Source organism: Fulvia fulva, chromosome 7 (assembly GCF_020509005.1).
Source record: "Fulvia fulva chromosome 7, complete sequence".
NCBI lineage: Eukaryota > Fungi > Ascomycota > Dothideomycetes > Mycosphaerellales > Mycosphaerellaceae > Fulvia > Fulvia fulva.
In genome coordinates this window covers 1,340,448-1,362,148 of record NC_063018.1, presented here as the reverse complement: position 1 = coordinate 1,362,148, position 21,701 = coordinate 1,340,448, and the positions used below count along the sequence as shown (strand labels likewise).

The window sequence follows — 21,701 nt, the reverse complement described above, 5'->3', positions numbered from 1 at the left end:
GCAATCGCCGCACCCCAGCGATTTCGCCTGTACTTTTGATCACACTCAGCGTGTTTTCTAAACTTCAATCTGCACTGCACTTTGAAGACCCCCTAGTATCTATCTTTTCCGCGCACTCGAGCCGGCAACGAGTGGGAGGGGGGGCCCTCACGAGGCAGGGGTAGGGGCCCCGCCGATGCGCCCTCCCCGAGGCGCAACGGCGACGTGCAAGACGCTCAAATAGTGGTGGGGTGCGGTGATTGCTGGGGTGCGGCGAAGCTTGTGGCGGAGCTCAGCAGCGCTGGGTCGTTGAAGCATGAGGCTCGATTGCAGGCTTTGGAAAACTCGGAACTGATGTGGCTCACAGAGCGGCAGGCGGTCGTAGTGAACTGTCCCAAGCCTAGCCACCGCATGGGCATCCCCTGTAGCCGTGTTGGTCCCCATGCACCCGCGAAGCGGGTGTTGGACAACCCAGTGATATTGGACACCTCAACGATATCAATGAGGTGTATTTCACTATCTATTGGCTATATCGTCCATACAGGCAAGCCATATTGGCATAATCTTCCGTCTCTCCACTGGATAAGCAGGTCTGTTGTATGTCCCCTTGATATAGCTCATAATCTTGCTTATCCGGTGTCTCAATTCACCTGTTCTTGCACGTGCTAGCTGTGCTTCAAGCTGCTTTACTGTGTTCTCTTCACGTTCTTGTATAGCAGCTCTTGCGTTGATAGCCTTCATGACACCTCCACGCTGAAGGTGTTGTCTCTTCTGAGTGTCGCGAGCATTGCGAGCGTTCTGGCGGACCGTAGTGTTGTTCAATTCAGCTACTGCTTCGGTGCCCTCAACGATAGCAATCTAGGCTCCACGGAAGAGTGGCTCCAGTCGCTGCTTAATAGACTCGTCTATCAATGAATCAGCTATAAGCGCAGCAGTGTATCGACCGAAGGTCCTCACTGTTGTTGAAAGCCAGTCTCGTCCATATTCCATATGTCCTTAGGCAATATGCCATGCTCTTGACAGCTCTCCCACAGCTTGCTGTACCACCATTCAAGGTCACCAATATCCCATGCCGCTGCTCTTGCTGCTTCCAATGGTTGTTGCTCCACCTTCTTCCATTCTGGATGTCGATTGAGCCATCGTTGTGGCCACTTCGAGCTCACAATTGGAGGTGATCTAGGTCCAGTATGGTATCGCTTGAGGATGGAATTTGCGCTGATCTGGACCATCCGGAGTCGCGCGGATACGCCTATCTTGTCACGCCTCCTCAAGTAGGTTGCAAGAACAGCTTCTTGATCGTCTGTCAACACCGTGTGCGTACGCGGCCGTGTGCTGCGTGAGTTGTGACCGAGAAGTCGTCTTCTGAAGCGTTGGTAATCGACACCCCAGTTGGCGGCTACCTGCTTGACAGGACCTGGATTTGACGCGTCGCAGTACCACTGCACGGCCTCACTGATGAGCTCCTCTTCTTCACGATAGATGGAAGCAACCATATTGATGAGATAAGGCGTGTTGAATGGAAGATACGCGTGTTCGAAAGCGTGGTTTTATTGAGGTGTCCAATATCACTGGGTTGTCCAACACCCGCTTCGCGGGTGCATGGGGACCGACACGGCTACGCGGACCTCTTCAACTCAACATAAAGTTCTTCTATGCTCAGGTCTGGGGGACTTCGGTCTCGCCCAAATCAAAGCCATGTTCGGCCTGAAACAATAAACCTCAGAGCTCGGACGTCCAGAAACCTGTAAAGAGATGTTGAAGGCGGACTACCAGCGCAGTGATTTCATTCAGGTCCGACACTCTACGACCGGTCTACCCAGCGACCCTGCAGGTGCCAGCGAGATGTGACTTCCTGGAAGTATAGAGCGCGATTGGCTCGACGATGGAAGATATGTAGTGAGAGGCTGACGATGCGCGGCAGAGACTTGGCCCCAGCTTTCCCTGGGGCAGACCTGAGAGTCCAGCTCGTACTGTCGCCCTCTTGAACTGTCCGGGCGGTGCTGAAGGCCATGACTTGGTTTCATAAGCCTGTCATGGCCAGAAGAGGCCGGGTCGATGCGTTCAGGGATAGGAGAGTGTCTGTTGGGCGTGTAGTAACAGATGTGTGGCAGTATATTTGGCAACTCGGACTGATTCCGTAGGGCATCAATGTAGGGAAAATGTCTGCAATAAGAATAATGAGATGGATGAGGTTGATGTAGAGGAAAGCGTGCCGTCATGCTTGTCAAAGACACGGAGGATTGGATTGTTATCCGTGGTTCCGTAGGTCCACTCTGCCCTCTCTTCGAGAGTGCCCGTCACCCATTTAATAATGGCCTTGGCGGAGGGTCACCTACCTTATAATGGCCGTAAATGACCCGTTATATGGTCGTTATATGGGGTGTTGCATTGTCGGTCATTCATTGATATATACAGGGTCATTCTATATACCGTAGAGAGGGATATTAGCTATAGCTTTAGAGGACTAGCTATACTACTAAGAAGCCGGTGTCTTATCCACCTCTTCAATCTTCACTATGCCGTTACTATTGCCCACTACCTTGTACTTATCTACCTAATATTAAGGTCGTAGATAAGCTACTATATAGATAGATAGATAGATAGATAGATATTTCATTTAAGCTATTATAGTGCCCTATAGCCTATATAGCTATACTATCTTGTTTTCGTATATATAGAGGGGAACCCGTATTAGTAAAAACCCCTCCTCCTTCCCGCCTATCTTTTCCCCCTCGTTATCGTCTTAGATTTCCCTTATTAAGAGTACGCTAGTATTATAGGCCTGCCCTAATAACTACCCTATCTATAACCCCCCTAGCTTCCGCCGCTTATCTATCTACTCCTCCGTCTCGCTAGCGAGGCTAAACTACTAGAGGTATCTCTACTATAGTATCTACCGAGCGATTCGGCGAATATTACCTTTGTCCCTAATAATTAACTTATAGTCTCTCCTTCCCGTATAGTGCCTCTAATTTCCCCTACTACTCGCCTACTACGGGCATCGTAGTAGTATATGTTCTAGGTTTTACGATAGGTAGCTATACTAGTAGGCTAGACTTTAGATGTCTAGTACGCGTCTCCTAAATAGGTAGGCCCTTAATCTAATATATTCGGACCTGATTTGGATCGCTATACTTACTTCGGCCCTTATTAGGTCCCTATATAGCTAGTAGTTATGTCTCTAGAAGGCTCGGAGTACTATCGGGCCTATTGTCTTAGGGGGCTTCCTTTTCTAGTCCGACTCCTATAGGTAGCTTACTATCTATTCCGCTAGGCTTTAGGTCTTAGCCTTACTCCCGCCGGCCTAGCGAGCCCTACGCTCCTCCTCTTTTCGTACTAGCTACTCGGTGCTTGTCTGTACGGCCGTAAAGGTAGTAAGGTCATCCTCTTTTTAGCTTATCCGATGTCCGGCCCCTCTCCGGTAGCGGCTTTCTATCTTATTCTTTACCTCCTAGATCGTGGTTTATACTAGGTAATCTATCGTCTTTACCGCGTATTGAATTCTTATTCCCCGGATATATTGGCCGATTAGTAGTGTTCCCGTCTCTATTTCTACCGTACTTATTAACGTTGTCTTATATACGCCTAGTATCCTACGTAGGTTGCCTACCTATATCCTATTTAGGGGTTACTCTATCTGTTTCGGGATCGGCTTGCCTACGCCTCCTATTTCCTAAATCTATGCCCCGTATAATATAGCTAGTCTAACGATCGCCTTATATATTACTCTTGCCTTATCGAATATTACTCCCTATATAGACGCCGTAAGCCTCTTTATCGAGGCTTTGTTAACTTACGCTCGACTCTAGGCTTTCTTAATCTATACGTTCTAGCTTAGCTTCGGGTCGAGCTAGATCCCTAGTACTCGTAGCTCTACTAATAGCTTAGTCTCGTAGCCTTAGATTCTTACCGCCGCCTTTATATTATAGTATATTCTCGCTTTACTAAAGTGTATAAGCTAGTACTTTTTAGAGGCGAACCGGGTACTATACTTCTTTACCTACTCCTCGACTTTCTTATACCTATCTTTAAGGAGGCGACAGTTCTTCTCTATCGAGTCTAACTAGGCTAGAATGTTTATATTGTCTATAAATCCCGATACTAAGGTTTACGGAGAGGTAAGTAGAGGAATTAGATCAGATATAAATATTAGAAATAGGATAGGGGAGAGAGTAGATCCCTAAGGTATTCTAGCCTCTACCTTTACCGGGTCGGACGTATACCTCCCTAGGACTAGGTATATCGTCCGTTCGTAGAGAAAGGAGTAGACAAACTTCGTTACCTACTAGGGGATACCTTTCTATTATAGGATATATATTAGCCTTTAGTATAAGACGTTAACAAAGGCCCCTACAATATTAAGGAATAGTAAGGACGCCGCTCGGTTCCTACCGTAGTACTAGAGGGTCTGAATTTGCTCCGTAATTAGCTCTATTACTATTAGTATCGATCGCTAGCTTCTTCTCCCTATCTATATTACTAGGAGTATATAGCTATCCTCGGCTAGCTACGTAAGTCTCTAGGCTACTATCTTCTCTAGGACCTTCCCTATCGTGTTTAGAAGTACGATTGGCCTATATAATTTGAGCTAAGTATAGTCCTCCTTCTATAGCTTATATAGTACTACTATTATAGACACTCTATACGGCTTCGGGTGATACCCTAGCCGTATCTACGCGGTAAATAGGTTTATAAGGCTCGGCGCGATCTCTTCTCTATACTCTTTTAGTAGTAGGTTTAGTAACCTATCTAGACCTAGGGCTTTTTGTCCTTTTAGCTTACTTATAACTCCTTTTACTATATTAGAGCTAACCGCCTAATCTATGTCTAGGGGTTCCGGGTATATACTCGTATAGAAAGTATATATTAAGAATATATAGGTTATAGGGTCAATGTTAGGTACTTAGGAGGATTAGTAATTAGGGCTTACTAGTTAAGTCCTAAGTATAGCTATCCCTCCTAAAATATCTATACTATTCAATAGGTATAGGTTAAGTAGTAGTAGAAGATAGCGGATTATACAAAAGACGAAGAAGGACCTAATAGGATAGCGTATATCTATATATAGTATCGCCGGTATTAGTATAGGTAGATACTAGGTGTCCGGATGTTTACTAGCCTATAGGCTAGTAAACCCTAGTCACGTGATCTAGTTATATAACACACCTACACCTATATACTTGTCCTACGGCCTATATGTTCTTAACACTCCTACTTAGGCTATATAGTCTCCTACAATCCCTTTACGTAAGCTAGAGCTACCTTATAAAGTTTTAGAACTACTAGCTATTAAGGGGCTTTATTAACCTATTAGTAGCTATATCCTTTATATAGTAGTAGTCTACTACATTCTTCTTCTACTACTAGAGATGTCTAATATAGTTATATATAACATTAATATGCTTTGACTTTTTATGTATATAGGCATCTTTAATAAGTATTAAAGCGGCTTAGTTGTTACCTATAAGCTTGACTAGCCTTAGCTCGTTAATCGTGCCCTTGCTTGCCCTTATACTCGGCTAGAAAGAGCTCTTTCCTACTAATTCTGGGCACCCCATTTCCCTAGGGACAGTAGCAAGAAATTATGACTACTTTGCGGCTACGTTTATAGCTATAAACTTAGCTTCTATTGTTAATGTTATAATAGACTTCTACTTCCTACTTATCTAGGACATAGGTGATCTATAAGGAACTATACGTATCCTAGAATTAAGACTCTATCCACTTTGTCTATAGCGTAGTTAGAGTCCGAGTATCCCTAGAGATTGCCCCCTCCCTTTCTATATATAAGACCTAGGTCTAGGTATAACCGTAGGTATCGGGAGAGCTTCTTTAAAGCCTTTATATACTACTACGAGGGATCAGCAACATATAAGCTAATTCTTCTAAGGGGGAGTACTAAGTCTAGCCTTGTCATTATTATTAGCTACATCTAGGTACTATTATAGCTCTAGTAATCCTATTTGTTACACCTCTTATCTATAGGAGCCATAGGTACTAAATGCTCGTAGCTCTCTATAGGTAAGTAGGTTGGCGTAGCCTTCTCTCTAGCTATGTTCATCTTAGCTAAGTTAGCGTAGATATAGTGTCCTTGATTAAGCTTTAAAGTGCCTTAGGACCTGTCTCTTATAATCCTTATTCTAAGGATCTTTATAGGTTTACTAAGATCTTTAATCTTAAACACTTTTCTAAGCTTAGCCTTAAACCACTGAACATCTAATAGCTTCGGAGCTATAATAGGTATGTCATCTATATAGGTAAGGACTATAAGGTCTCTATCCGTATAGCTAAGTAGGTATAGATCTACCTAGGACTAGGTAAATCTAATCTTCTCTAGCTTCGTAACATAGAGCTTGTTCTAGTCTCTAGCTACTTACTTAAGCCTATAAAGGCTTCGTAGGACCTTAAACACTATTTTTAGAGGTACTTTAACTCCTAGGGGTGGGATCATATAGATGTCTTTAAGAAGGCTACTTTAGGTAAAAGCATTATTTATATCTACTAGGTGCATCTCGACATCTCTCTTACACACTACTACTATAAATACTCGGAGAGTATTATATCTAATAGTAGGTATAAAGGTCTCTTCGAAGTCAACCCTATATTTCTATAAAAACCCTCTTATAACTAGTCTTGCCTTAAACTTCTTAATAGCTCTACTAATAATTCCTTTTATATTAAAGACCTACCTAGAAGTAATTAGATTCGTACCCTTTAGCGGTACAACTACTTCCTAGGTATTGTTACTTACTAAGGCAATAAGTTCGTTCTCGATTGCCTCTCTCTATATATGTCCCTATTCGGGGTCTCCTACGGCTACCTTATAGGACTTTAGGATTAGTACTTCCTACTAATAGGCTATAGCCTGCCTAATAGTAGCAAATGTATATTCTTCTACGTCGTTTAGAATCTCCTCTACCTAGCTTATTATAGGGTCTAGATAGAACATCTAGGCGATAAGAGCCTTATAGTGTTCAGCCTTATACTCTTTAGAGTTATTATCTCCGTCCCCCCTTAACCTCTCATTACCTATAATCTAAGGTAGCGCTAGGTGTTCGGATAGGTCGAACCAAACGACATCTTCTTTTTCTTTTATTAGAGTACCCTAATCTCTAAACTTCTAGTATTCCCTAATGTCCTTTAGGGGAGGGGGAAGTTACATAAATAGCGGTTGCTATAGTGTTGATGACTTGGGTAGGTTCTGTATAGATCTACCGTTATCGGCCTTCGATAGTGTTAAAACCGCCTTAATATTTTCTCCTAGCCTTCGTAACGGTGTCTCTAATAATCCCCTATCGGAAAATTTCGCCCTAAATAGCTTCTTCCTAATAGGATTACGCTATAGCGCTCGACTCGGCTAGTTAGTAAAGGTGATACCAAGATCTATATCTCCCCCCTTCTTATTCTTAAACTAGTCGACGTGACTATATACTTTTATAGCTTTTATGTCGGGATCCTAGAATAGCTATTGTTTTGTAGTGTTTCCTAAGTAGCCTATAAACACGGCTTCTTTTCCTCGGTTTATTAACTTGTCTCTCCTTAAGCCTTAAGGTTAGGCTCTTAGGTCTATATAGACTATAGCTTTATATCCCTAGACGCGGAAATAGTCGACTAACGGTACTTAGCTAGTAAAGGCTTCTTCTAGTAAAAGAGTAATACTATTAATGATTAGACTATTAGGCAGTCTGTTTCTAATTATAGTCTATACTTACAAAGCTTCTAGCTAGAACTTAACTAGTATACTAGAGTCTTTAAGTATAGCCCGGACTATATTCTTAGAGGCTTGAATTGACCTTTCTATAGGTCTATTTTGAAGGGAGTTATAGGCATTAGTTATGTCTATCTAAGTGCTAAACTCCTTCTCCTACTCTTTTAGTAAGGCGAGAATTTCCTTTATACTATTACTACGGATCGTAGATAGAAAGTACCTTGACTACCGTTCTGCCTAGACCTTCTAATCCCGTAGGGCTATAGGAGCCTCGCTCCTAGCCTTTATAGGAATTACCCACTTCTTCCTAGAGAAGCTGTCTATAATCTTAAGCTAATATTTGTATCCTAGCCTAGAGACTACGCCCTGAAAAGGACTATAGACGTTAATAGAGACAAGGGCTAGCCTTTCACCTTTTCTCTCTATAGTAGGTCCCTTAAACTTCCTTATATTAGTAAGGGAGCATACCTTATAACTTAGGTGTCTAGAAGGAATAGGGATAGGATCTTTCTTATTAGTGACTCTATAAAGGTTTCTTAGTAGTCCCTTGCTAAGGTGTGTACATCTTCTATACTATAGCTCCTACTAATCTTCGGACTTAGTATTAGCTATAGCGGTGCCGTCACGTTCTTAAGAGAGTATACTAGTATACTATAGCTTAAGAATTTCCGAGATCGAGTAGATAAACGGTACTCCTCCTCGAAGTTTGGTCTAGACAACGGGTTTACTAGACAAGGATTTTAGGGTGAAACTAGGCGGTTAGATAGCAAACTATTAGCTAAACTGATTCTAAGAAACAAGACTAACTCTAAGGCTAGGAACAAACAGGACATTTTCTAAGACAATTTGCTTTCTAGAAGGACTACCTATTACTATACTTCCTATATATATAGCTTGTAGATAGCTACTCCTAACCTTGATCCACTTCCTCTTTTAAAGAGGCTTTAGTGTCCTAAATAGTAAATCTTGGTTAGTTATATATAATGAAGTACAAGAGTTAAGTAACTACTCGGACGAGGGGTACTTACCTTTAGCTTCTATAGTAGAATAGGCAACCTTATTAACATCATTATCTTCTAATAGTATCTTAGAGTCTAATACGTCTTCCTAGGTCGTATAGGCCCTTATAGGCTTCTTACTAGAGGAGGCCTTTGGCTTACGGCTCTTCTTTATCTACTTCGTAAGGTCTATTATTACCTTAAGGACATCACGAAGGTTTAGTAATAATAACCTCCTACGAGGTAGTAACGGTTATCTCTTAGTAGAGTAGGTAACCCTAGCTAGTTTGTCCTTGTTCCTAACAGCCTACTAAGCTATAGAAAGGTGTGGGCACTTGCTTATAAAATAGTTACTACCGTAGAGATAGTACGTAAGCTTGCCCTAGAAACCCTTCTTAGCAAAGATAGCTATCCCTTAATAAATTATTAATTCTTACTTCTCCCTAAGAATTGTAAGAATGTCTTGTAGTAAGAAATTCACCTAGGCATCAATTGTATCGCGAATTGAGCCAAATAAGTCTAGTAGAGCTACTAAGAGTTACTAGATCTTTCTGTCCTTAGGCTTAATGTCTTAGAACTAAGGCGAGATGAAAACAGCCCTCCTTATAATTGAGCTAAGCTCCTACTAGGCGTCATCTATTGACTAGTCCTCTATCATTACGAAATTAGTGTATGACTTAAGTAAACTTCTTCTAGTAGCGAGAAGTCTTCTCTTATATTTAGCTTTAGCCTATTTCTATAACTCCTTCGTATACCGGATCTCGTATATTATCTCTTAATTATCTATTAACAGACAGATGTATATCTTATATAGGGCCGTTACATTATACCGTCTATACAATACCTTCCTTATCGCTTGATCTAAAGGAAGGGATGACTCCGATAATATAGAGGGTGTCGCTATAGATAGGGTTATAGCAGGAATGTCCGTAATAATATCTTCGAGGACCTAGTTAACCTGCTTTAATACTAGGTGTATTCTTATTAGCTTGAACTATAATTCGTAGTTCTCTCTTATTAGAATAGGTACTACTCTCTTTCTTATAAACCTAGTCTCGTTCTCTATTTTTTATAAGTTAAGGGATAGGTTAGCTACCCTTAGGTAAAAGGATGTATTCGGTCGTACGCGATCGGATCGAAATAGGATAAACCGAACGCGAGGTTAATAGCGGAGAGGATAGCTATCCGCCGGGAAGAGGAGGAAAGTCGGTCGGTAAGGATCGTATTAGTACTAAGACACTATAGCGTAACTCTCTTAGTAGAGGGGGTTTCTAAGACACTAAGGCTCTCTTAGAATAAATAGTTAGTCGATACGAACGCGATGTCCGGAGAGCGACTCTTCTTAGTAAGCTCGCCTACTTGTCTAAGGTATTAGTATAGGCTCCCTAACTCGGAGTCTAATAGTGCCTTACTAGGCTCTTTTACGTCTTATATACACCTATAGCACGGCTATAGCTTCCTATATAAGGCGGGTACGGCCTCTAGTCTGCCTTCCTTTTGTTCTAAAGAGGAATAACTCTAATACGACTTTATTAAGAGTAAAAACACCGAGTCGCTAACCCGGGCTTATAACCTATTAAATAGGTACGAATTACGTAGTAGTAGAAGACGGCGGATTATACGAAAGACGAAGAAGGACCTAATAGGATAGCGTGTATCTATATATAGTATCGCTAGTATTAGTATAGGTAGATACTAGGTGTCCGGATATTTACTAGCCTATAGGCTAGTAAACCCTAGTCACGTAATCTAGTTATATAATATATCCACACCTATATACCTGTCCTACGGCCTATATGTTCTCAATATATACTAATACTAGCGATACTATACGTAGATATACGCTAACGTGCTTTACTACCGAGCGGGCTATACTACCGAGCGGTCTACTTTTACTAAGAACTGTACTACTTCTATAGATACAGCTATATAACCACTATTACAGTGTATATTATCTTCAAACGAGGCCAAACTGACCTTAGCTGTCTAGGCTACGAAACGCGACGCGACAATCACGTATCGGCTTACTATAAAGGTATACGACGCGTCTCGAACTATACTAGGGTATCGATTGAATAGACGACCTCCTCGGGGTGACTACGAGCCTAATTCGAAGAAGCTTATAGAGCTAGAAGAGAGGGTGATACTTAAGTATATACTCGAGCTAGATCTTAGAGGTTTCCCGCTATTAAAGGCTAGTATACGAGTAATAGCCGATTTATTACTATAAGAGAAGGGTCTTAAGCCCGCTAGTCTTAATCAGACAGACAGGTTTATTAGGCGGCATCGTGAGCTAAAGGTTCGTATAACACGTAGATACGATCGTTAGCGAGCCCTAATAGAAGATCTAGACGTTATCGAGAAGTAGTTCTTACTTATACGTAATATAAAGGAGAAGTATAGTATCCTTAACTAGGACACCTATAACTTCGACGAGATAGGGTTTATAATAGCTGTTATTACGTCTTAGAGCGTCGTTACGGGTTTAGAAAGGCGTAGTAGAAAGAGGAAGGTCGTTTAATAGGGCAATAGAGAATAGGTAATAGTAATTAAGACTATCTATATAGACGGAATAGCGCTCCTACCCTACGTCATCCTTATAGGCAAAAAGTATATTAGTACCTAGTACTAAGACGGCAACTTGGGTATAGACTAGACAATCGGGCTAATAGAGAACGGCTAGACTAATAATAAGTTTGGTATACGGTAGCTAGAGCATTTCTAGAAGTATACTATAGCTCGTACGACTAGGGTATAGAGACTACTTATTATCGATAGCTACGAGAGCTATAACTCGAAGGCATTCTAGAATCTATATAAGGAATATAAGATCTTGGCCCTATATATACTATCGTACGCCTCGTACTTACTCTAGCTATTAGATATAGGTTACTATTCGCCTTTAAAGAAGGTATACGGTACTTAGCTCTCGGACTTAGTACGCTAGCGTATTACTTATATCGGTAAAGTAGAGTTTCTACGGGCCTTCCGGGTAGGCTATAACGCTATATTTAGATAGGAGAACATCCTATCGAGCTTTAGAGGCGCTAGTTTAGTTCTATTTAATCTATAGGTAGTAATAGACAAGCTTAATATTAAGCTACGTATCACGGCCCTAGGCCTAGTAAATGGACAGCTAGTACGTGGGTCACGTGACCGCGCGCACTAGCGTGACATCTCGGCTTATATATAGCCTTGGCGTACCTCGCGTTTCCCTTTCCTACGTACCTAGCTACTCTATATTAATACGACTAAAAACCGCTATACTTAGCTAGGTCTCTATATCCGTAGAAGAGCTACGACGGGATCTATAAGAGTATAGATTATTAATAACCGTAATAAGATATTACGGCGTACGTTAGAAAAAACGTACGACTCGGTATAAGAGACTACTACCTTAGGCTAAGTAGTACCTAATATAGTACGCCCTTAAGGATAGCGAGGTTTACTACTAGCTATACGACTAGTAGTATAGCGCGAGTCTATATATAATATATAGACTCTAGGATAGATATAGTAGTAGTAGTAAACTGCCGACGACGCCTTATAGTATAAACTCGAGAGCTTATAGCGACTACTTACTAACCTACCGCCTAAGTTCAACCTATACGACCTTCTTTCCGATAACGAGATCTAGAATATCGATAGTATAGCTACGGCGGTAGTTAACTACGACAACGATAGCGCTACCGAAGAAGGCGAAGGAGAGGAAGGTAAGACATAATAATAAGTCGTAAAGACCCTCCGAATCCCCGTTAAAGACCTCCTATAACTCGATACCGATTAACTCGTTAAGCTTATATAGGAGCCCGAGAGGACCGCGGCTATCTACTTTATCCTACGACGTACTAAGTAAGAGTATAGGAATACGGTATAAATAGCGACTATACTCTACGAGTAATTAGGCAAAGTAGGGCAAGAGCTTAGGAGATAGAAGAGTCATAATTAGTAGATACGTAACGAGTACGACATACTAGTTAAGGATCGCGATATATAGAAGATATAGAAGGAAGATACTATTAAGTACCGTAACGCTTTCTAGAAGGACCTAGGTACGGTACGAGGAGAAATAGATTAGGCTAAGCAATAGCTTACTTAGGTCTAGTAGGAACTCGATAACCTAAAGGCCTAACCTAGAGCATCCTTAAGTATAGTAATGACCGCCGAGATTAGCTCGCTTACTATAAAGAACGATACCCTAGAGAAGTAAGCGAAGGAGGCACTTAGTAGTTATCTAATAACGACTCGAAGATCAAGGCCCTCGAATTTGACCTTAATATATATAAGATAGAAGCTTAGACCTATTAGAGCTATATCGAGTAGCTTAATAAGTCGTAGTAAACTTAGGTAGATGACCTTAAGAAGTAACTCGACGACCGCCGAGGCCGCTCTCGAGTACGATCCTTACTATCTCGCGCTATATTATAGCGCCGTACCCTATAAAACGGCCGAACCCTATCTAAGGACAAGAATAATAATAGTAGAGCTAGTAGAGCTAGTAATAAGGACCGCGGTAATAAGTACGAGGACAAGGCAGCTCGCCGTACTACTAGAAGGAAAGCTAAGAAGTCTATACGTAAGCTAGATAATAGTAACGACTCCGATCTATAATCTAATAAGCTAGAGGAGACCTCGGAGTCGGATAGCGATACTCGTACTTATTGCCGCTCTTCTAAGAAGGAGCTAGTCTACGACTTCGAGTCTCTAGTTAAGTACGATCCGGACCTTAGCTAGCCCTTTAAGACTTAGCGTAGTATAGACAAGCCTAAGAAGTTTGTCGGTACTATTAATAGTAAGCTATCTAGACCCTCTCTCGAGAAGTTCTTCTCCGAGTTAGAGACTATTATCGACTATATAGTCTTCCGCGATAAGAAGGTAGTACTTAAGTTCGTATACGACTTACTAGCCTCGCTAGGTAACGCCTAGGAGTTAGTTAGACCTAAGATCCCTACTATCTTAGGAAGCCTAACTAGTAGTAAGAAGACGTATAAGGGCCTTAACGTCCTAATTAAGGAACTCGCTAAGTAATATAGAGACCGTAATCTAGTTAGTAGGGCTCGTAACTACCTAAATAATCTTAAGATAGACAATAATGACAGCTTCTAGACCTTCTTCCCTAAGTAGCGCTAGAATACTAACATCCTAGGCCTTAAGGGTGAAGATGTAATAGATAATCTATAACTTAAGCTAACTGTCCGCTATTTTAATAAGTATCTTAACTTCCGACCCTTATTAATAACTAAGATAATCGACAACCTCTATTAAGTAGACGAAGACTTCAAGATCCTCGACGCCCTATACCCGCGCTCTAAGAAGCTAAAGAACGATAAGAAAGATAATAAGAATAAGGACGATAAGCTAGTAGGCCTAGGCTCGGGCTTAGGCTCTAATAAGCTAACCCGTAAGGCCTAGTCTACCCGTCCTAAACCTTTTAAGAGCAATCTCGGCGAGACTATAGACGAAGCTAAGAATACTCGTTATATACGTAAGAACCTCTATAAGAAATGTAGTAAGCCCGGTCACCGTCTATAGTAGCGTACTTACGAACTCTTTAAATATAAGGTACTAGTACGTCCTAGTACTAACGCTAGCGGCACTACCGTTATACTACCGGCGGAAAATGCCTAGTCCGCTGTTTAAGCGTAATAAGTAGTAGACACGAAGAGGAGAAGATACGATATAAGGAAGTACTACTAGTAGAGCCGCTAGAAGGGCTTAAGCTATTATTATATATTCTTAGAATAGTAGAAATAGAACACAACCCTATTATCGGCTTATACCTTATAATACTAGGGATAGCTAATAGGCAATATATATTTACTTTCCTTAATAATAGTACTAACTCTAAATATATCGACTTCTCCTATACGTAGAAACATAACCTATCTCTAATTAAGCTTAATAACCTACTAGCTCTCGGTTTAGTAAATAGATTAATAGCTAAAGAAAAGATAGAATACCGTATAAACCTAGAACTTACACTTAGTAACGGTTATATAGAGACGAGAACTTTCTAGGTAACTTATCTTAAATATAATATCGTACTCGGAAGGCCCTAGTACGACAAATACTAACTAGGCATCTACTTTACCTCTAGTATAATAATACTTAACTCGGAGCACTATAAGGAATATTGCCTATAGGATAGCAAGCTAGTTTAGGCCTAAAGTGTCAATAATAGAGGATAAGAGCCTATATTTACTACGTAGAAGTTCGAGACTATATTACTAGTCTAACTACCCTTCCGAGCTACTATAGAGGAAGATAATAAAGGAGATCTAGTATAGATAATAACCTCCGGTATGATTATAAAGCCGCGTCCGCGCCTACGTACTTACTCGATATCGCCGTCGACTACGCTACCCGCCGATAAAGTAACTATACTAATACTACCGGATATTGATATCTAGGAAGTTAGCGCGGGAGCGATCGAGAAGATAGCTAAGCGAAAGGGAGTCAAAGCCTATATAATGTTTATATTCGATAAGAACGAACCTTAGTAACTAGGGGATCTACGTATAATAGACCCTCTAATAGCTTATACGCTAAGTACTCGAAATATACGTAATACCGGCTATAGGATACTATCTAATAACAAGACTACCGAGCGGCTAGATGTACGTATAGCGGCGTTTATACTAGTAGCGTAGCGCGTTAGTCCGATACTTTCCGCCTATAAGATATATATATAGTCCGATATAGATAGGTTTATAGAGAAGAAGGCGGAAGTTATCGATCTAAAGGATCACCTCCTACCTATCTATTATGACTTCGCGTATTACTTCTTAAAGTAAGACGCGAAGGAGCTTCTACCTTACCGGCTAGGTATAGATTACGAGATTAAGCTTAAACCTAGCGCGACTCCTCTATTTAGTAGACTATACCGTATATTAAACTAAGAAGATAAGATCATCGCCTATTAGGTCAACGAACAGCTTGCCTAGAAGGGTATACGCCGTTACTAAGGTAGAGCAGATGCCTCTTTACTAGTCCTTATCGTCAAGAAACCCGGTAGAGGCCTACGAGTATATATCGACTATCGTAGTATAAACGAACGTACTATTAAGTTAAGATATCCGATTCCCCTTATATAGGATACCCTTAACCGTATCGTAGAAAAGAAGTACTTCACTAAACTCGATATTATTATAGCCTTTAATTGTATACAGATTACTAAAGGCTTAGAATAGCTAATAGCTTTTACTACGAGATATAGGTAGTTTAAATACCTTATAATACCGTTTAGTCTATATAACGCCCTAGGGACGTTTTAGTCTTACATTAACGATACCCTAAGGGAGTTCTTAGATGACTTCGCCTCGGTATACCTCGACGACATCTTAATATTCAGTAATTCCTTAGAAGAACATATCGAATATATAAAGAGGGTGCTCTAGAAATACGGCGAGGCCGGCCTACAACTCGACATTACTAAGTACGAGTTTTATACCTAATCTACTAAGTACTTAGGTCTTATTATTAGTAAGGACGGAGTCTTTATAGATCCGACTAAGGTATAAGCGATACGAGAATAGGGTATACCGGCTAATATTAAAGATATCCTTATGTTTAATAGCTTCTCCGGCTTTTATCGGCGCTTTATTAAGGACTATAGTAAGATAGTCCTACCTATAGTAAAGCTAACTAAGAAAGAGATACCTTAGTAGTAGACCGAAGAGTATTAAAAGGCCTTCGATAGGCTAAAGTAAGCGTTTACTAATATAGAAGGCACTGTTCTTATAATGTTCGTTCTAGGGCGTAGAACCGTCCTTAAAACAGATACTAGCGACTTCGTTACTACGGCGGTACTATCTTAATACTATAAGGACAACATCTTAGGACCTATCGTATACTTATCTAAGAAAATAAGCCCGTAAGAATATAATTACGATATCTATAACAAGGAGCTACTTACTATTATCAAAGCTTTCGAAGAATAGAGACCTAAGCTTATAGTAGGTAATATTAATAAAGAATCCGACTTCGAAAACCTATAAGACCCGAGCGGCCGCCCTATACTCGTATATAGCGACTATAAGAACCTCGAGTACTTTATAAGTTCGAAATAGCTAAATCGTCGATAAGCGAGATAGGCCGAGTTCCTATTACAATTCTATTTTAAGATCGTATATAGACTAGGCGTATAAGGGGCAAAGCTAGATAGTCTTATACGACGCTCTTAGGATATAATTCTATAAGACAAGTCCGACCCGAGGTATACTTAATAGGACCGGATCCTACTAAAACTAGAGTACTTCCTTTTAGTCTCTATAAGCACGATTCTCCGACTGTCTTCCTAAGAAGTAGGAGTAGTCGTAAATAAATAGCTAGCTACTGACATTAGTAAGTTATATAAATAAGAAGATACGATAGAGGCTACGACTTAGCTAGTAGCCGGTAAGCCCGTTAAGCTCCTTCGTAAGAATAAGATCGACGACAAATATATAATACTAATCGATAGTATAATCTATATTAAGAACCGATATAGCGGATATAGCCTTTTTATCCCGCCTATAGACGATGAAGAGAACACTATCTATATACGTATTATTAAAGCCTTCTACGATACGCTAGTAGCGGGATACCTAGGGAAGACTACTACGAGTAGATTAGTATTACGGTACTATATATAGCCTCGAATAACTCGTTTTATTAGGTCCTTCGTACGCGCCTATCGGATATACCGTAATAGCCGTAGTATTAATAAACCTTAATACGGGCTACTTATACCGCTACTAGTTTTATTTAATACTTAGGACGATGTCGTAATAGACTTTATAGTCGATCTACCCCTAGCGAGGTATACGGTAGATAGCTAGATCTATAAGAACGTACTTATAGTTACGGACCGCTTAGGGAAGGAGCGACATTATATTCCTATCCTCGAGATAATAGCCGAATATATCGCCTATATCTATATTAAGTACATCTTTTTACGCTACGGCCTACCGAAGATGATTATATTAGACCGTAGGCCTTAGTAAATCTCCGCCTTTTAGGGGCGGCTCTATAAGCTACTATAGATCAAACGTAAGATCTTAACGGGTTACTATCCGGAGAGCGATAGTCAAAGCGAAAATACGAATAAGATAATAGAACAATATTTACGTGTATTTATTAGCTATATATAGGACGATTAGCTAGATTAGTTACCTCTCGTAGAGTTTACCGCTAACGACTACGTCTCTAAGACTATAGGAGTAAGCCCGTTTATAGTAAATATCGGTAAGAACCTACGGTACGCTAATACTAAACTTAACCTACTATAAGTATTACTACTATATAAGTAACGGCTCGACGTACAATCTACCGACGTATTCGCTCGCCGTATAACTAACCTTAGACATAGACTTCGGGATTTAATAGAAATGGTATAAGTAAGCTAGGTGTTACGATGTAGCATCTTAAAGAGAGTCAATAATTAGGAAGTGATCTAGTAGCCTAAGGCATCTACGATAACTTAGCTTATAGGGAGATACCTTCTCTCCCCTATAGCTTAGATAGACATCTAATATAATCAACATATTGGTTCCTAATATATTACTATATACTCGTACTATTAGTTGGTTAAAGATTAATCTCTTACTCTACTCCGCTACTATCTACCCGCACCTATTTAATACTAGGTAGATTATACTAACGATTACCGTAGGATTATACTACGATACGAGGTCGGCGATCTAGTCTACCTTAGTACGCGTAACTAGCAAATAAAGCGACTATTAAAGAAGCTCGACTACCGCTACGTAGGGCTATACGCGATTATAGAAGTCCTACCGTACGATACGTATCGTCTAGACCTACTACGCTCCCTTAGTAATCTCTATAACGGGTTTTATACTAATCTACTCTAACTAGCCTACGAACTAGTCCCTAGTTAAGTTTAGCTACCGCCTACCCCGATTAAAGTAGAGGACAATAATAGTAATAAGAGCGCGTAATAGGTATTAGACGAGGTACTAGACGTTAAGAGCTCGCTACCGCTAGGCCTAGTACCTCGTAGTAGGAGGAAAGAGCGAAGATATAAATACCTAGTATAATAGGTAGGTTATAGTAAGCCTACTTAGGAGCCCGCTAAGGAGTTAATAGATACTACCGCCGCCTCTATTACGGACTTCTACTATAACTATCCTATAAAGGATAGGCTAGCCGGCTTTACGCCGCTACTAGAGTAGATTCCTAATAAGGATATACCCGAAGACGTCGTAAACGCTTCGTTAATAGCTACGACTAACCTAGTAACTATAGGAGGGCTACGCGAATTAATTATACCCGTAGGCGGCTACTTAAAGAAAGATAACCGACGGTTAGTAAGATACCGGAGTAATAAAGGAGACGGATAAGATAGAAGATATAGAGGACGATATAGAAGATAATATCGTATTCGTAGCGGTAATAATACGAGCTTAAGGGACTAAGTACGATCTAAGAGGGGGGGTAGTATTACGGCCCTAGGCCTAGTAAATAGATAGCTAGTACGTAGGTCACGTGACCGCGCGTACTAGCGTAACACCTCGGCTTATATATAGCCTCGGCGTACCTCGCGCTCCTCTTTCCTACGTACGCTAACCCCTCTAGCTCCGGACTCTACCCCTTAGGAGTCGAAGATACTATAAACTATAAAAGAATTCGACTCTTAATCGATACTAGTAATAAACAAAATGCGTGCCCGGGTAGGTTCATCGCTAAACTCGTTATAGGAAGGGGTATATTAGCTTATAAAAGGGAGTAGAGAGATAGCGTATTAAATAGCTCTTATACGAAGCAAGATTAGTAAGCTACGTAAGTCTAACGAGGCCCTTATATAGCGGAAAGTACGAAAGCGCAAGTATATTCAGTCTAGAGGGTCTCTAACCTTTGATAAGGCGTCGTAATTAATACCTCTAGAGGATACTAGGAGGTAGGAAGTAAGTAGAGAGTCGCTAGATAGTATTCGGCTAGTACTAAGGCTACGACGCTATAAGCGATATAGCGAGTCGGGGTATAACGTACGTACCTATAAAGTAGACTTTCCAGATAGCAAAGAATCTAAAGAGGAATTATCCTCCTAGTAACAATTCTATAGGATGTCGTCGTATTAAGATACCGTCGTAATTAAAGTAGAAGTAGTATAGTTCTTAGTAAAAGTAGCCCGCTCGGTAGTATAGCCCGCTCGGTAGTAAAGTACGTTAATAATCCCTTTAATATTAAACGCGTACGTACCTCCTTCCGGGTAACCTTAATAACGTAAGGCTTAGTCTTCTTTAGCTTAATACTATACTTCTTAAGCTACCGTTTAGCCTTTCTATCGCCAAAGGGCCTAAACACTTTGTCTGGTAGTAGTAATCGCTTAATAATATACTTACTAACTTCCGTTAATAGACTCTTTAATATTAGTAGCTCTATTCAATCGCAATTAATAATATATTACTTTAACGCGGCCGACTAGATATCTAAAAGATTGCCCCTAATAGCAGCCCTATTAGTTAGGCTACTAAGCTTCCTACTCTATCGATAATACGCCCTCTAATATAACAACTGTCCGGCCGGTTACTTATTATATAGATACTTAATAAGAGATAGAAGTAACGCGTTAATACGCTCTTAAGCCTACTTAAGAACAACACCAATCTAGCGCTCTTCGTCGGCGTATTCAGACACGCTAGTACTACTGCTAGAGCTAGTAGGGCGGCTATAAGGCCTATTATACCCTCTATATTAATGCGGTATCGTTACGGCTATTATAGAATAAATAATCAGGATAATAAGAGACTGCTACGCCCAAAATCAGTTGCGTGACCCTCCGCCAAGCCCGACATTAAGTGGGTGACAGGCACTCGCTATGCGAGGGCTAAGTGGACCCACAACAGCACGGATAGCAAATGAGACGATCTTTCTGCTTTCGGATCGCGGGACAACGAATGGGAGGCGTGGCCGTGGCCCGTGACGTCGGTCTTCAAACACGCGCGCAACTGAGCTTACATGTACATCTTCTCCGAAACGCCTTTTACTGCCTTCCACCACCTCTTTTAGCCGCTCAAGATGGATGAGAGTAAGTTCGCTGGCAGCTTCACTCCGAAATACCACCCACTGACCACTTCCAAGGCAGCACGATGAGTTCAGCCGAAGGGCCAGCAGCAGGAGTGTAAGTTGCACCACTCAGCTGACAATGTGCGCTGAGCTGATGTTGCCATTTACGATACAGGGCCTCAATCGCGTCCCCAATCAATCTGATCCTCTTCTCGCTCTTCCTCATCATCGCCTACTACCGCCTCCGACCGACCAAGACCGCTCCCACTCTCCCCGCGGCGCCTCCGCCGACCGTCTTCAAAGTATTCACACCTCCGCAACTCCTCCCATACGACGGCAACCAGGGCATGCCAGTGTATCTGGCAGTACGCGGCAAGATCTTTGACGTGACACTCGGTCGCAACTTCTACGGACCCGGCGGTCCATATCAGAACTTTGCTGGAAGAGATGCGTCGCGAGGTCTGGCATGTGGTAGCTTCGACCCGGAGATGCTGACGGAGGATTTGAACGGGCCGTTGGATAAGTTGGAGGATCTGGGTGGGGAGGAGATGGAGGCGCTGAGGGGATGGGAGGAGCGGTTCAATGAGAAGTACTTGGTCGTTGGCAAGCTGGTGCCGGTGGGACACGCTGAGGCAGAGCCTGACGAGAAGTCGTAGGCCTCAAAGCATGAGACTCTGCAGGCTTCACATGGATGTTCCTGCCGTGGTAAGGCGCTTTCATCATGACAATCGATAGGCTACGAATTTGTGGAATGGCCGTTGCCGTTGCGCGTGCTTAGCGTGATTTGCGTGGTCATCAAAGCATACATGTAATTCACAATTTTCTGGCTGACCATAACCACATCTTTCCAACACTGCTCACTTCGGTGTAGATACTCGAAAGCACATGCTTCACCTGCGGCTTGTCACATTCGACCTGCCAGCACATTGAAAGCGCTACACTACGCCAGCCCTGCACGCAGGCTGGCCTTCACATCACAACAACATCAAAGGGCATATCTGCAGATT

General features: G+C 41.5%; 2 protein-coding genes across 2 annotated transcripts; both read left to right on the top strand.

Annotated features, from left to right (window-relative positions):
• Positions 1–1,731: 1,731 nt before the first annotated feature.
• Positions 1,732–2,005, top strand: CLAFUR5_20305 (uncharacterized protein; the record flags this gene model as incomplete). The annotated part of the gene is made up of 2 exons (XM_059463141.1): positions 1,732–1,770; positions 1,901–2,005. 2 exons carry the CDS (start codon positions 1,732–1,734, stop codon positions 2,003–2,005), a joined length of 144 nt encoding a protein of 47 aa, XP_059319056.1.
• Positions 2,006–20,706: 18,701 nt separating this feature from the next.
• On the top strand, positions 20,707–21,350 carry CLAFUR5_10166 (Cytochrome P450 regulator dap1; the record flags this gene model as incomplete). The annotated part of the gene is made up of 3 exons (XM_047909314.1): positions 20,707–20,716; positions 20,770–20,809; positions 20,870–21,350. 3 exons carry the CDS (start codon positions 20,707–20,709, stop codon positions 21,348–21,350), a joined length of 531 nt encoding a protein of 176 aa, XP_047764362.1.
• Positions 21,351–21,701: the final 351 nt, after the last annotated feature.